Source organism: Chelonus insularis, unplaced genomic scaffold (assembly GCF_013357705.1).
Source record: "Chelonus insularis isolate UGA/USDA-ARS -01 unplaced genomic scaffold, ASM1335770v1 contig_77_pilon, whole genome shotgun sequence".
In the NCBI taxonomy this organism is placed as follows: Eukaryota; Metazoa; Arthropoda; class Insecta; order Hymenoptera; family Braconidae; genus Chelonus; species Chelonus insularis.
In genome coordinates, this window is record NW_023276746.1 from 382,953 (window position 1) to 398,078 (window position 15,126).

Sequence of the window (15,126 nt, forward strand, 5' to 3'; positions counted from 1 at the left end):
TCTAACTTCATTCTCTCCAGAAATAAAACAGTGAAATTGTACATTAAGTGAAACGTAATGTTGTTAACTTTCTTCATTTATTGGAATTTTTTTTCACCTCATTATGAAGAGTTTGTCTTTAATTTATGTAAAAAATTACATAATAATTTAACGGAAAATGAATACAATTTTATTTTATCAAATATAATTAGTCTTTATATTTAGATACTTGGCTTCAATGATTTTACGTATTTTTGTTGTTGTTCATATAAAGAAGTTTTATGGATGTTGCACTTTATGAACAATATGTCTTCGTCATTTTATACTTGACGCGTATTTTTCTGAAGTCCGTTAGGGCTGTTTTTGGATTGATTACAACTTTACTTGACTAACCTGTCCCTACCCTTTCTAGGTTATGGTGGGGGGCCGTGGTGTTTACGAGCAAATACACTAGAATTCAATTGTTTTGATCAGACTGATCAGTATAATCGTGACTCTTAATACGTCGTTCATTCATTTTATTCATTGTTTTAGTAACTGAAAAATTGTTTTGTTGTTTTTTCATTTTGTTCAATATTCCAAGTAATCAATTGTACAGTTGAAAATCAAGTGAATAAATGTCTGTTCGGTTAGTTTGGCTGGAGTTTCAATGAAGTGTTATTATTTTATAACCCTACTTTGTATTAAATCACCTTTTTTTACAACAAAAATTATCGTGTAATTTTTTGTCACAATGCAGTATGAATTACATTTCAATCTTCAACAAAAAGCAGCATTAATTGGTGCGATATCATGTTGGGAAAATCAGAAAAATAGGATAAATGAGTTTTTTACATCTTGTGGAATAATTGAAAGTGATGAAGCTAAAAATAAATGGATAAGGTTAACTCAACAAGTAGTGGAAGAATCAAATCAAAAGATATTACCTTCAAAATTAAAGGGTGAATTTATTTATATTGTAAAGGAAATAGGAAAAAAGATATTTAACTGGTTTAAGTACATTTTATATGAAAATAATTTAAAACACGAAGAAACATTAAATTATATTAATAAAATATACTGGACACCTTATGGTACTGTTGATGAAGTTGAAACATTTAGACTATCTTGGTTAGAAAATTCAAATCTCAGTATCACTAAGGTGTATAATAATGCATGCAAATATGCATTAAAAAAAGAGATTGATCATTTGTGGCAAAACATATCAAAGCTTAGACAAATTAATTTCATCAATGAAAATGAGGGTTATGATCAACAGCTATCAGCATATTGGAAATATATTAGAGATGGTGATGTATCTTTTTTAAAAAAATGTTTCGATAAATCTCCACTTTATTTAATACTTGAAAATTTCTATGATATTTCATATTATGACGACAATTGTTCTCCAGAGGAAAACATGTTGAAGTTATCAGTCCAGCAAGGTAACAGGATTGCAACAAAATATTTCTGGGAAAAGCTAACAGAAGATGAAAAAAATAGAAGTGTAATAAATTATGCACGTATAGCTGTGATATATTATATTCATAGTGAACATGAAAAAGATGTATTTAATTATAAAAATGAAAATTATGTTGAGATATGTATATTTTTAATCAACCAAATGACTAAAGATCAAAAGAAGTTATTTCTTAATGAAGCATCAGGATCATTAATATTGGATAAATTAGTCTATAAACAAACAGCTGTCAAGAGTATAGTCTTAAGGATGTTATTACTTGTATGGCCTTGGCAAGAACTGCTTACATCAGTATTAAATGAAATGTTTGAGAATCTACAGCTTGATAGTAGGATAGTCCAAATGTGTCTAGATGTGATAATAAATAAGATGGTTGAACATCACATGCTAGGTCATTCTGTACGAAATAGCAGATATCAGAGAATATTCCATGAAGTCTGGCTAATTATTCCAGGATCTATGAAGCAAAAAATAATTCAAGATCATCCAAAGTGTGATTTTATTTGCAGATTGCTAGATATATGGGATTTAAGTAGCATCAAATTGATAATAAATGATCCAGAAATTGCAGCAGTCAGAGATCAATACCTAGAGTCTGGACACAAAAGGTACAGATGGTTGATAATAAATGATCAATATGAGCGACTAGACCAGTTCATAGAGGAAGTATTAAGATCTGAAAAAGAGAAAAAATATTTCAAAAAGAAAATAATCATCCGGGACTATCAGATATTAGATGACAAATTCCACCTAGTTGATACAGTCTTGCATTGGCAATGGAATAAACCTGAGAATATGCATTATGTCAAGAGTGTTATTGATCATATTAACTTGTGTGAATTATTTATAAAAACCCATCGATGTGATTTAGCTGATAAGTTTTTAAATTGGACATGTGAGACAGAAGAGGAGAAGAGAAAGTACAAGGATCATCTTAGGGATAACATGTTTTTGACGAGTAGATTGATGAAATATGGAAAATGAGCAGAAAAAATGTTGATGGAATAAAATATTTTAGGTTTTTTTGTACTGACTGTTAAAATCAGAAAATGAATATGTATTAAAAATTGATTTACAACAAAAGAGTTTAGTATGTTTTTTTTTTTAATTAATCAAGTCTTAACTGAAATTCAAAAATAGTGTAATGTGTTTTTATTAATCTGTTATAGAAGGTTTAAAAATAGATGTATGTACGTACGTACAATTGCCCGTACGTGTAATCGTACGTACGTATGCCAGGTTTTTTGTTGTTTTCGATATCTCGAGAACCACTGAAGATATCGACTTCGGACAAATTTCATTTCAAAGATAATAAAATGAAGAAGATCTGAAAGAAATTTAAACAAATTTGGTCCAGCCGTTTTTTTTTATCACAAAAAGAGGGTAAAATAAGCTGAATAAAAAAGACATTTGAAATTGATTCCATTTGTTAGATGATTAACATTATAGACAACTGAGGTCAATATACTATGGTTGTTAATAACTTCATATGACTCTGGACAATTATGTATTGTTTATAACAAATTTAATTTGTTATAAACAATGAAAAATGGTTTTAATTTATTGAATTATCATTACTATGATTATATTCGATAAATATCAATAAAATATTGTTATAAATAATTTTATATGACAAAAAAAAAAATGACGAAATTATGGACTCCAATTAATAGGAAGTTCGTCGTCAAGGCACAAACTAAGCTCAGACCCATTTTTTTTTAATTGTTGTTACTTGGTGATTGCTTTCAATACCATCAGGCAATCGAACTAGTGTGCATTATGTCAGAAAAGAGAGACGTGAATAGAAGTTAACTATAAATAAATTTATATAATTAATAAATAAAATAAATTTTATATAGTTAATAGATAAAATAAATTTTTTTATTTATTTATTCATAAGTTAACTATAATAAATTTATTTCAAAAGGGCCGATGTGTTCCAAAAATTTAGTATGGGTTCTTATGGAGCCAGGTAGGAGTTTAACACGGTTGGGGTGACCTGGGGTGATCCCTAAACAGAACACAGCATTGAACTTCTATGTAGGTCTATTTTCTCTGATTATGTTTCATCTAGTCATTAAAATATCAAGGTTAGCATGAAGAATATTGTTTGTATACCAACTTGATTATTGTCGAATATATGTAATTACATAGTCAATATAATTTATATTAAAAATATTTAAAATACATTTGAATATAATGTTTATTTATTCATTTATTGAATTTAACATATCAAAATTCAACAACTTAAGTAATACATTTTAATTAAAAATCACATTTAACCTATTTCCTTTGAAAAAAATTAAATATAATTATAAAAATCCAAACAAAAAGTGATTTCCTCACCGCAATGATTTTTTATTATAATCAATGTCTTGTACCACTGACAAAAAAACACTCTTTAACTAAAAATAAAATGGAATAATAAATATCTGTTCTTATAATAAAAGACAAATTTTTTTTAATTTTATGGTTGGTTATGAATAAAACATTCTTTATTTACATTTATGCTGGCTATCTTAAAAGTCTGCAAGTAATGTTAGATTTCCAACAATTGTTTTCTGAATGCCTTGCTATTCAATATCTCCATAACAACCTCAAACATTTAGATGTTTATCTTATAAACTACGTAATTCAATTAATCTTGCAACTTTAAAAATGTGAATAGGTACTTTATTAATTACATAATAATTTTTAAAGTCAAATATGTCCGATACTGACCATAAACTGAAAGATAGTGATATTGTTTATGATAAAGACGATTACGTGTCTAAACCTTGGAAGGTTAAAGATGGAACTGTTCCGATAAATATTCTAAAGTTTGAGTATCCTTTAAAATTTAATAAAAAGTGGCATTCAACAGCTTAATTAATTGATTATTTAATTATAAATTAATTAGACAAAAATTGCTTAAAATACCTTACCTAACCTTAATGAAAATTAGTCATTCATTCGGATATAATTGCCGAAAATATTTCAATTTATGTGTAGCAGATCCCGAGACAGTAGTTTTTTCCTCTGGAAATTTAATTCATTTCTTCAATGTCAAGACGAAAAAACTATCATTTAGAAGAGGATCTGGAGAAGGAATTGGTTACATTGCTGTGAATATTTCAATTTGATCTCGTTATTCATATTTAAAGTAATAAACTAACTAATTTATTATTTTTTTCTTGATAGAAAAATCCAAAACTTGCTCATATAGCTGTAGGAGAACGTGGTTCCAATCCTCCGATTATAATTTACGAATGGCTGACTTTAAAAATCATAACCATCTTGAAATCTGGTGCTGTCAATGCATTTTCTTACTTAACTTACAGTCCAAATGGCGAGCTACTTATTTCTCAAAGTGGAAAACCTGATTTTCGGCTCACTATTTGGGAATGGAAAAAAGAAATTATTTTACTTCAAACCCAATCCTATACCCAAGATGTTTTTAATGTAAGATTTTCTGAATATCTTACTAACCATTTTGTCACTTGTGGTGTCAAACATGTTAAGTTTTGGAGTATGGAGCACACTTTTACTGGACTGAAGTTGGAAGAAAAATTGGGAAGATTTGGAAATGTTCCATTTTCAAACATCATCGGCGTTTATTCAATGCCTGATGGAACAATTCTTTCTGGGAGTGATTGGGGAAACATATTGGTGTGGAATGAAGGTTGTATTGAGATTGAAGTGAGAAGAAAAAGTAAAAAATCCTGTCATCGGGGAATGATAACTCAGTTTAAATACTCGAATGGAGAACTGATGTCTGTTGGTAAGACAAACAAATGTGAATTTCAATTTCTAGAAAATTGCATCATTTTGGCTTTGGTTAATATTAGAAATAAAAATAAGATTATTCAAACAACAGAAAGATTAAATCATAATTACTCTTTTAAGAATAAATATTTTGAGACGATCCAAGACTTAATCGAAAGCTAGGATATTTTTCTAGGGTTTTAAACTTTTTTTTAATCAGTTTGTGATCATCAGATTTACACCAATACAGTCTTAACATACAAATCTTCTAAAAAATTAACAATTTACTGACTTAATTGATTTAATGGCCATCTAGGAGTTGATGGATGGATCAGAGTGTGGTATTATGATACTATTGGTCAGGCAAACTCTTCACCAGATGATAGGTATCTTGAAATGGAGCCAATTTACGAGTTTAGAATAGGAGCAGAGTCAGATGACGATGATCAAAATCAAAAAAAGTATCCCATGTTAATGGCGATTGAAAAAAAGGATCCAGATGATCTTGAAGAGACTTTTTGGTATGCTCAGGTATGTAGAAATTTTTTAACTTGGATAAATCAATCACAATACATTTTAAAATTTAAGTTAATGTTTTTCTTTATCCTAGGATGGAAATGGTGGATTATGGTTGATTGATTTATCAACAAACCAGCTGCAAAAGCCTTCAGAAAAAATTTTTACTTGCCATGCAGGAGCAATAACTAATACTTCTGTTTGTCCATGGGGAAATTATATTGTCTCTTGCGGAGAAGGAGGTCATCTGAATATTTACAATTATTCATCGAAGAATTTAATTGTTTCTCATTATTTTAAAGAAATTTGTTGTCAAGTCATTTGGCTTTCTTGTTCAGTAAGTCAGCGGTTATTTCTAGGATAAATGTTTAAATAGATCCAATAAGTGGTTAAAAATATTTTTAATTTAAGATAGAATCAACAGGATCAACATTAATTTGTGGATTCCAAAGTGGAATAGTCCGAGTATTAGTGATTGACATCAACCAAGCTGAAAGCTCTAGTAACAAAAAAAATAAAGAAGTTGAGTTTGATGAAGAAAGTTCACAAAGAAATAATTTTGTCAGATTGATTTCAGCAGTAAAACCACATAAAAGAGCTATTACAGTGATGATTTTCAATCAAGTCAACAGATTATTAGTCACTGGTAGTGAAGATGCAACAGTGTTTTGCTTCTCTGTTGATTCTAGTGCTATTTATCCTACTTTAACTCCTATTGGGTTCATAAGTCTTCCTGCAAGTATTACTTGCATTGCTTGGAATCCTAGAAATGTATCTATATCGATAATTACATCATATAAAGTCAATAAATAACAATTATTTATCGACTATTTTGTTTATTTGTTAAGGATGAGGAAATATTAATTGGTTGCTCCAAAGGATATTTTGCGACAACAAAGCTTCCAGATAAGCCTCAAGTTTATACAACTGTCAGTTATGAATTGTCTCAATGTTGTCCGAATATATTTCAATGTAATTTATCAGAAGAAGTAGCAGAAAAGGATAAAAAGTCTTTTGGTAAAGATGATTTAAAACTGATAGAATATTTAAGAGATTAATTCTTAGGAAAAAAATTTCATATTTGATTAGGCCAAGTGCTAAAAACGTATCCAGTCTTATCAAACCTGATTAGATCTGATCATATTTGATAACAATAAATAAAAATGACAGTATATTTCAGAGGTAGACAAACTTTGATGTTCACAGAGCTCCAGTAAAAAGTCTATCTAGTAGAATCTTATACACCTCATTTTTACTCTCAGCAGCAATGGCTCTAAGAAACTAGGAAGCCACTTTAGTTTATTCATTTGTATCAGATCATTTTTCCCAGATACTTAATAATTTATTTTTCAGATCACACTAATAATATTTTAACAATAAATTACTTTACTGAGAACAAAGTTTGGTTAACAATGAGTGATAACCAAGATTCTATCTATGAATACTCATTAGAAAATAATTCTAATAATGAAAAAGAAGCTATTTTAAAATTAAATCCTACCAAAATTAAGGGTGTTGGAACAAAAGATGAAGAAATAACAAGTTGTTTATTTTATAACATAACAAAAGATGATGAGAACATAAAGTATTTGATAATAGGAACAGAAAAAGGTAAAATCCAAGTATGTAAAATAAAAGATTGGGATTCTAGTGATTTATCTGACTATTGGATTCTTCAAATGCACGATAACTTAAATGGAAGTATTACAAAAATATGTTTAAGTTATGATAAACAATTTTTATTTACTTCTGGGAATGATGGTAACATTTTTTCGTATTTAATAAATGAAGGAAATTCTAGTGAAGTAATTAAGAATGAAAATCCTGCGAGGTTGACTGTATTAGTAAGTACTTTTTATGATAGAAAACCTTAGAAATGGAAAGTCATACAGAATAGCAGTAAAATTGTATTCATTTATTCCATTAAAGCCTGAAAATATTGAAGATATTGAAGATGATGATCATCCAAGTTTAGAAGAAGTAATAAGAAAAGCAGAACAGAATAGAATGGAAGCAGAAATGAAAAGAAAGAAAGAAAAAACTCTAGATACTCTTCGAAATCTAAATGAAGAATATCGTGAAATTATGAATCGTAATAGAAAATTGCCTAAATCTCAACAAATACCGTTAGAAGAGTTTGAACTAGATTCTAGAATTACTGAGGATTCAAACAAGCAGTTGAAGCAAGAAATTGATTCAGTTCACAATCAAATGGCATTTCAAGTGGAAAAAAGTACATTGACTCTCAAGAAACTTATTGATTATTTCATCAAACCTATCACTTGTGTACCATTTGCAGTTTGTAAAGTACTGTAAGTTATGTCATTCAATTATTCCCTAATGGATTTGAGGCTACTCTACTGTATTATTAATATAAAAATTTAGTAGAGTCTATGTATTTTCAATTTCATTTATTTTCAAAAAATTTAGTTTAAAAATATTAAAATTATTAGTATTTTTTATTTAATAATTATTATTACTATTGTTATTTATGACTATTTGGTTGATTATTATGCAGTTAAAAATTTCTTCTTATTGAAAATTCAGTTGTTCTGAGTAGGGTTCGGCATTAATATTTTTTTCTGTAGTATTATAGGGCGAAATTATCAATTACTTCTGTATAATATATTCTACAATATTTATACATGTAGCTAAGATATATGTTTATATGGGCCTATTTTCAATTTAGGAATTAAGTATCAGAATAGCCTAGTGGGTAAAAACGTAAATTTAAGTTGCGTGCGAGCGGGCAGTCGTAGGTTCGAATCTCCCCAAATAGGAAAAATTCATTTCACTAAAGAAATCAAATTACACTTAAAAAATAATAGAATAGTAAACAAAAGCAATGAAATCCAATAAAAATACATTGCTGACAATTTTTTTTTCAATTTAAACAATATCAATGTTGATAAAAATGTTATGTAACCATAATATTACTGTAATGTAACAAAGTTATAAAACAATGTTATGTAATTAAGGCGGAAATAGTAACATTTATGTTACTTCTATGGTACATAACTGTAATAAAATATGTAACAAAAACTATGTCAAGGATATATAACTACAATATAACAGTGTTTACTGGATAGTTAATAAATCGCACATTCTAACAGTTGATTTATAGTTATTTTAAGGTAAAATTATGCTAAAATGACTCAAAGTAAACGCTAAGTTTACTATTAACGTAATTATAACTCTCATTTAACAGTTGCCATGAATCCATCAGGGCTATTTCCAATTTTATACTTATCCTCCTAGGAAGTCAATTACGTTAACATTTAAACTGATACCAACGTTGCTATTTGTTTCAATTTAATTTATGTCTTACACGTCAAGAAATTCTCTGAAAGACATTTTTCTCTATTAAATTAGTTATGAAATCAGTGTTCCAATTCTTCTTCATAAACCTATAGTTTCACTAAATAAAATTTACAATAATTTGTTTCTTTCATATAAAAAATACATCATTGTATTTCTTAATTGATAAAAAATTATGTGATTATGAAGAAGACAAAAACATTATTTGTCATAAATATTAGAACTTTCCTTTTTAAGTAGAAACAATTATCTTTTTTGTTAAAGAAAACCGAGCTCAATGGTCCATTCTATCAAAGTAAAGGCTTTAGATGATGAATTCTATGATATTTATAACCAAGTTCACAAACAAATTGAAGAAACGAAATTAACTTCACTGTAATTATTATTTTTAAAAATGATTTCTTCAATTATTTATCAAGATTATTCGTTAGAAACGTCGAATTAATGATTTTTTTTTGTAGAGATACTAGTGTGAAGTTAAAAAAAGATGAAGCAAAAATAGTTGATAAAGAAGAAGAAACAGAAGATGAAGACAAAGAAGACTATAAAATCCAAGAAGTAGAAAGCTTTCTGCGAGGTTTGAATTCTGATACAATCAAACATAAATTAGGAGTCCAAATTTATCAAATCCTGAGGAAATATCGTGAAAGAAAAGCTCAAATGGAACAAAAAGCTAAAGAATGGAAAGTGATGTACGCCAGTAAACCTGATCTTAAAGCTGATCATGAGGAGGACATTGAAGCTATTGAAGAAGCTAAAAGAACTATTGGAGATTATAAATTGAAAATTGCTGATAATGTTAGCGGAGATATGGAAGCTAAACAAACAACTTTATTAAAACATCAACAGCTTCTAGAGTGCAAGAAAGAAGTAAGCACTCTCACTATTTGAATTATAACAAAGAATAAGAAAAGGTTGATTTTCTTCACAATGTCAATCATCAGATCTGATAAAATTTGATTTATTTTCTGATCTGAATGAATTAACTTCGATTCAATCAGATCTAATAGAATACATTATAGTCTAAATTACATAGAAATTAGAATCACCTGAACTTTAATTTAAAAAAATAATAGCAACTGTTTACAATATGTAATTATACAATATTATTCATATTTAAATTTTCTAATATCCGCTTTATCCAAAACGAGTATCACTTTCAGGGGTTAAGGAAATTTAAACAGATTCGATAAGATCGAACTATGATCATTAAATCTAAAATAAATAACTGAATCCAAGTGGATTTTATTAGATCTAATATGACCAAGCTGGAACCTAACTAGATTTCATTGGATCTGATATTGGCTAATCAAAATTTTATTAATTTAGATCCAATTGAATTCAATCAGATCTGACCATTTTTTCTCAGAAATTTATAGAATATTAATCACCGATAAAATCCAATTGAGAAAAATATTTCTTCTTTTCAGAATTACTTGTTAAAAGAACGTTTCAATGAAAAACTTAAGCAATTAAGAGATAATAAATTAAAACTACAGAAAGAAGTGATTAACTTAGTGGAAGAGTTAAACTCCATTCATGCAGAAATTCCAGATAAATATCAAAAACCTCTTCCCAAAGTTTTTGATATCAACTGGGATGTTGAATTCCCTGAAAAGAATCTAGAGGTCATTTACTTCTTAAAACTTTCATTTTTTCTTCTTTTTTATCGAAAAATTTGCATTGAATTAATTCAAAGTGATAATTTTGCTTTTCAGTTGGAGAAATACATTCCAATGTCAGAAAAAATCAAAGAAGCACGTCAACAAAAGCAATTATTAATCCTAGAAGAGCCTGTGTTACAAAACTTGGCTTCAATTGATGAAGAATATGAAGTTTTGCTATCAGACGAGACTGCTATTGATCTCCATTGCAAGTTGCCTCGATTCTTATCCAACTATCCAATTCATCAGACCATCATTGATGTTCCTCAGAATTTAATTGATTCCCTGAATGCTAGTGATAGGGTCCAAACTTCTTGGGAAGTTGAAATGAAACTCGCTAGGATGATTAAGAAGATTTATCGGCAGGAGTGTATTTTAAATTATATTACTGACAATTATAAATCTATTGATGAACAGCTAGATGAATTAGAAGAAGAAAGACTACAAATTCAGGCAGAGGAAATTTATTCAGACCTATTTCAGTGCACATTGCAGCAAGAGTTGATAATTTTACGTAATTTTGAGATGAAGGAAAATATATTGACTTTAAAAGTTAAAGAAGATTTGGAGAATCGCTCTGAAATACAACGAAGGGTAAAACCAAATTATTTATACTTAGTATTAGTTATTTATAAATATCTCGTTAACTATAAAAGATAAGGAAAAATGTTTGAAATAAAAATTAAAGCTCTTTTTATTTTAGATCTAAAAAGTTCTTAGGCTTTATCCCTTAACTCTCCTAGTTTAGCAAAAAAATGACGATAAAATAAACATAAATAGTTACTTTGTTTATTTCCCGATTTAATTTTCAAAACTCATTTAATCTTTTCATGTTTTTAATAACAATAAATTATTCAGATCAATGATCTAGCAGTAAATCTGGAGCACAAAGTAAAGGAAATAACACGACTAAATGACAAAATAAAGGATCTAACAGTTCAGTTCAACAATATGGTGAATGATAATAAATTCACAGAATTTCTCAAAAGAGTTTATAAGAAGAAATATCGAGAAATAAGAATAAGTGATGAATTGAGTGATTCAACATCATCAGAGTCAATTGATGATAAAGATGATGATGAAGATGATGAGGACGACTTGGAAGATAATTTCAGTGATGAAGATCAGAATATTAAATTAGCATACCTGGATGACAACTATTGTCCAGCTGGTTGTGATGAAGAATTATTTAAAGCCACCATTTCTATGCGAAAGAAACGTCATGATTACGAAGCTAAAGTGAGAGACGATCAGAAAATTGTTGAAGGTTTGAAAAAAGATATTGAGCAAGAGCACAAGAGATTGAAGATGGTTGAAAGTACTTTGAATGTCAGTCAAAGAGAATTACAAGACTACATGGTAAATTAATTATCATAGGAATACTTATTTTATTAATTCAATGATTATTTAATTATTTAATTATTCTTCATTTAATTCAGCGTGAGAAGCAAAAACAATTAAATAATATCGATGTGACTGTCGTATTGAAGCTACATCAGTTACAACATTTTATCAATGAAGAAACTTTGGCAAAAATACAAGACTGTGTGGTATTTGATCAAAACCAATTGTCTAAACTGTATACAAGAGTTGGAGAGCTTCAACAAGAGACTCTAGATCAGAAGACAAAGCATGAAAAGAATAAAAATCATCTTCACAGGCTAGAGTTGGACTGCAAATACATGGAAAGTGAAATAAAAAGGCTGAAAACTGAAATTAAAGACGAAATGTCAAGGAAGTTTGGAAGAGAAATTTCTTTGATAAAATTATACGAAGCCGTTTTGAGAAGGATGATTTTTGATATCAGAGCTGACATTACTGATGAAACGAAAGTTTATGATAAACGAATTAATGGTAATTATTTTTTATTGAGGGAAACTCCTTTGCATCCTAAAGAATGCAATAAAATATGCATAATAATTTTAAAATTCAGTTAATTGTGCTGCAGTCACTAGACCAGGCATGGGAAACGTTTTTCAAGTCAAAGTCCCTTTTAAGATTAAGAGTACTCGTACAATAAAATCCACAATGGAAATTATATTAAGTAATCCAGGTACTCACAGGGACTTCGAGAAGTCTTACTTATCCATACCTGCACTAGACTGACTACTAGCTCTTGTTTATTATCCAACACAACAATAGAGTCTCATTTCTAATAAAGCATAATCTTGATACATTAGACTAGAGGTAGGCAAACTTTGACTTCCGCAGAGCACCCGTGAAAAGATCTATCTAATAGAGTCTTATATAGCTTCCTGACAGAAGCAATGATTCTGAAAATTATACTTGAGCCATTTTGGCTCTGAAGAGATACTCTTGCTCACCTCTGCACATGCAGCTTAATTTACATGCCTTAGTACAAGGCATTATTAAGACATTAGAAAAGTTTTAATCAGTGTTTCCTCATATAATGAACAATTCTATCTTTCTTCGTTTCGAAAAGACAGAAATTTTCCCAACCTTGGTTTAACAATAATAAGCTGTTCAAGCCTCCTTCCCAAATAGGATATACTAGTGTTGGGCATGCTTACTTCTATTATATTATGCCGGTTACTCTTCAGGTAGCTAGAGTTATTCATAAACTCTATGATAGGGGTAGGCAAACTTTAACTTTTGCAGAGCACTAGTAAAAGGCTCTACCTATACTAGTAAAATCTTATACCTCTCTCACTCGTCAGAATAGTAGCTCTGAAAATTATATCTGAAGAGCCACGTTCGCCCACCTCTGCTATAGAGTAAGTGAAAATGCAATTAAGCCATAAGTCTTCCTTCCTTTTCTCTGAAAAAGTCAAAGCTTGTCCAGCTCTAATCTAGGATTTTCTATATGTATAAAATTTTTGAAGTATTTCAATAGCTTCCCTATAAAAGATCCTTTAGCACACAAAATTCATACAATATCTTATTTCGTTTCTTCACCATTGTTTTTCTTCTCCTTTTCAGAAGTGAAAGCTAAATATCATCAACAAATTCTAGTCCTTGAGAATCTAATTAAAGAAAATACTGAGAAATTGAATATCCTAACGACACTAGAAGAAGAACAACACAAACTTCGTAAAATTCTTCGAAAAACTCCAGAGACAGTTGATAATATTATGAGGATTAAAAACGACTATGAAGAAGATTTAAGAAAACTTGAAGAAATACTTCAGCATCAGAAGAACCAGAAAGAATTATTTAAATATGAAATAAGAAACTTGAGATTAAAAACACGTTCATTACCACCAATTTATCCTCAAGGTAAAGTTTTTGACTTGCATGAAGACAAAATGACAGATTTTGGTGAATTACATGAAAGAGATTTCTATGCATCTCCAGAGAATGATGAAGAAATAGGGAAGAAAGATGAATTATTACCGAAAATTATTAATAAAAGTAATGACCAAAATATTTTGAATTATAAAATGGACTTTGGGATATCAAAAGATGAAGCTGAAGAAATAAATTGGAATATTGAGTTAAAAGTAGAAGAGTTATTGGATTTGTTAGGAATCAAAGCTGATCCAACTTTGAAAATAAATATTATTAAATATCTAAAGCATGAAAATGGAGTAAAAATGGCTGTTGATTCTATTTCTACAAAATTATCAAGTTCTAGTATTGAAATCACAACAGCATTAAAAGATTATGCGTTCCACGTGTTGAGAGAATTAAAAAAAAATATATCTTCATCTTAATCGAAATGTGACCAACTTAAATTTATACATATTTATAATTTTTTTATTCGCTATGCATCCCTAAGTTGAATAAAAATGTCAAGAAATTGATGATTAAGTCCAAAAAAGGGTAAACAAAAAAAAACATCATTATACAAAAAAAAAATTTATATTGAAAGAATGGAATATTTGTCTAATTAATTAAATTTTTTTCAAAAAGATAAAAAATAAGGTATTCATTTCAACTGGTATTTTTTTTTTTAGCCTTAGTAATTTTTCCATCTAGAAGTTGTTAGTGTTGTCTATCTGCCTCATAAAGTCTTCTTTTTTTTATTAAACATGATTGTTTCAATTTAAATACTTTCTACAATATACTGAACAGCTATTAAGCACCTTCATTGTTTCAGTTTCTATTGTTTTGTTGTGCTCACAATTAATAATTTGTAGAAGAATTAAAATAATTTATTGAAGAGTCAATAAACTCAAATTTTATTATGAATAATTCATATTTCTTAACCATCGCCTCTTGCCTATGGCCTTAATAAACATATTTATTAAAAGAAAAAAAAAGTGTTGTCCATCTAGCATTGGACTGTGATAAAATAATTTTAAAATGAATCTCCCTTCGCAAGATGGTAAGATTGATTATTTTTTGTGTAAAATGAGGATTGTCTTAATATAAATTTGACTATTAGTTTGAATCGACTGTTATAATAATTAATAAATAATCATAATTATTTAAAATAAGTCTTAAATATTGTCAAATTACTTTTATTAAAAGTAGTTACTAATC

General features: G+C 28.5%; 2 protein-coding genes across 2 annotated transcripts; both read left to right on the plus strand.

The window, feature by feature from the left end:
* Window positions 1-411: 411 nt before the first annotated feature.
* On the plus strand, window positions 412-2,521 carry LOC118071362 (uncharacterized). The gene has a single exon (XM_035090477.1). The coding sequence runs from the start codon at window positions 713-715 to the stop codon at window positions 2,420-2,422; it is 1,710 nt and encodes a 569-aa protein (XP_034946368.1). The 5' UTR covers window positions 412-712; the 3' UTR covers window positions 2,423-2,521.
* A 1,623-nt stretch (window positions 2,522-4,144) lies between these two features.
* LOC118071339 (cilia- and flagella-associated protein 44) lies at window positions 4,145-14,457 on the plus strand. The gene is made up of 16 exons (XM_035090447.1): window positions 4,145-4,263; window positions 4,383-4,542; window positions 4,619-5,198; window positions 5,499-5,713; window positions 5,793-6,035; window positions 6,110-6,469; window positions 6,547-6,715; window positions 7,052-7,542; window positions 7,628-8,010; window positions 9,281-9,391; window positions 9,478-9,886; window positions 10,447-10,644; window positions 10,735-11,274; window positions 11,539-12,039; window positions 12,120-12,534; window positions 13,621-14,457. Exons 1-16 carry the CDS (start codon window positions 4,145-4,147, stop codon window positions 14,352-14,354), a joined length of 5,628 nt encoding a protein of 1,875 aa, XP_034946338.1. The 3' UTR covers window positions 14,355-14,457.
* Window positions 14,458-15,126: the final 669 nt, after the last annotated feature.

Excerpts from the sequence above, each read along its gene's own strand:
- LOC118071339 (XM_035090447.1), top strand. The coding sequence starts at position 4,145 with ATGTCCGATACTGACCATAAACTGAAAGATAGTGATATTGTTTATGAT. Across the intron at positions 4,264-4,382 it reads ATAAATATTCTAAAGTTTGA|TCATTCATTCGGATATAATT; the intron begins GTATCCTTTAAA and ends AATGAAAATTAG. Across the intron at positions 4,543-4,618 it reads AAGGAATTGGTTACATTGCT|AAAAATCCAAAACTTGCTCA; the intron begins GTGAATATTTCA and ends TTTTCTTGATAG.
- LOC118071362 (XM_035090477.1), top strand. The coding sequence starts at position 713 with ATGCAGTATGAATTACATTTCAATCTTCAACAAAAAGCAGCATTAATT.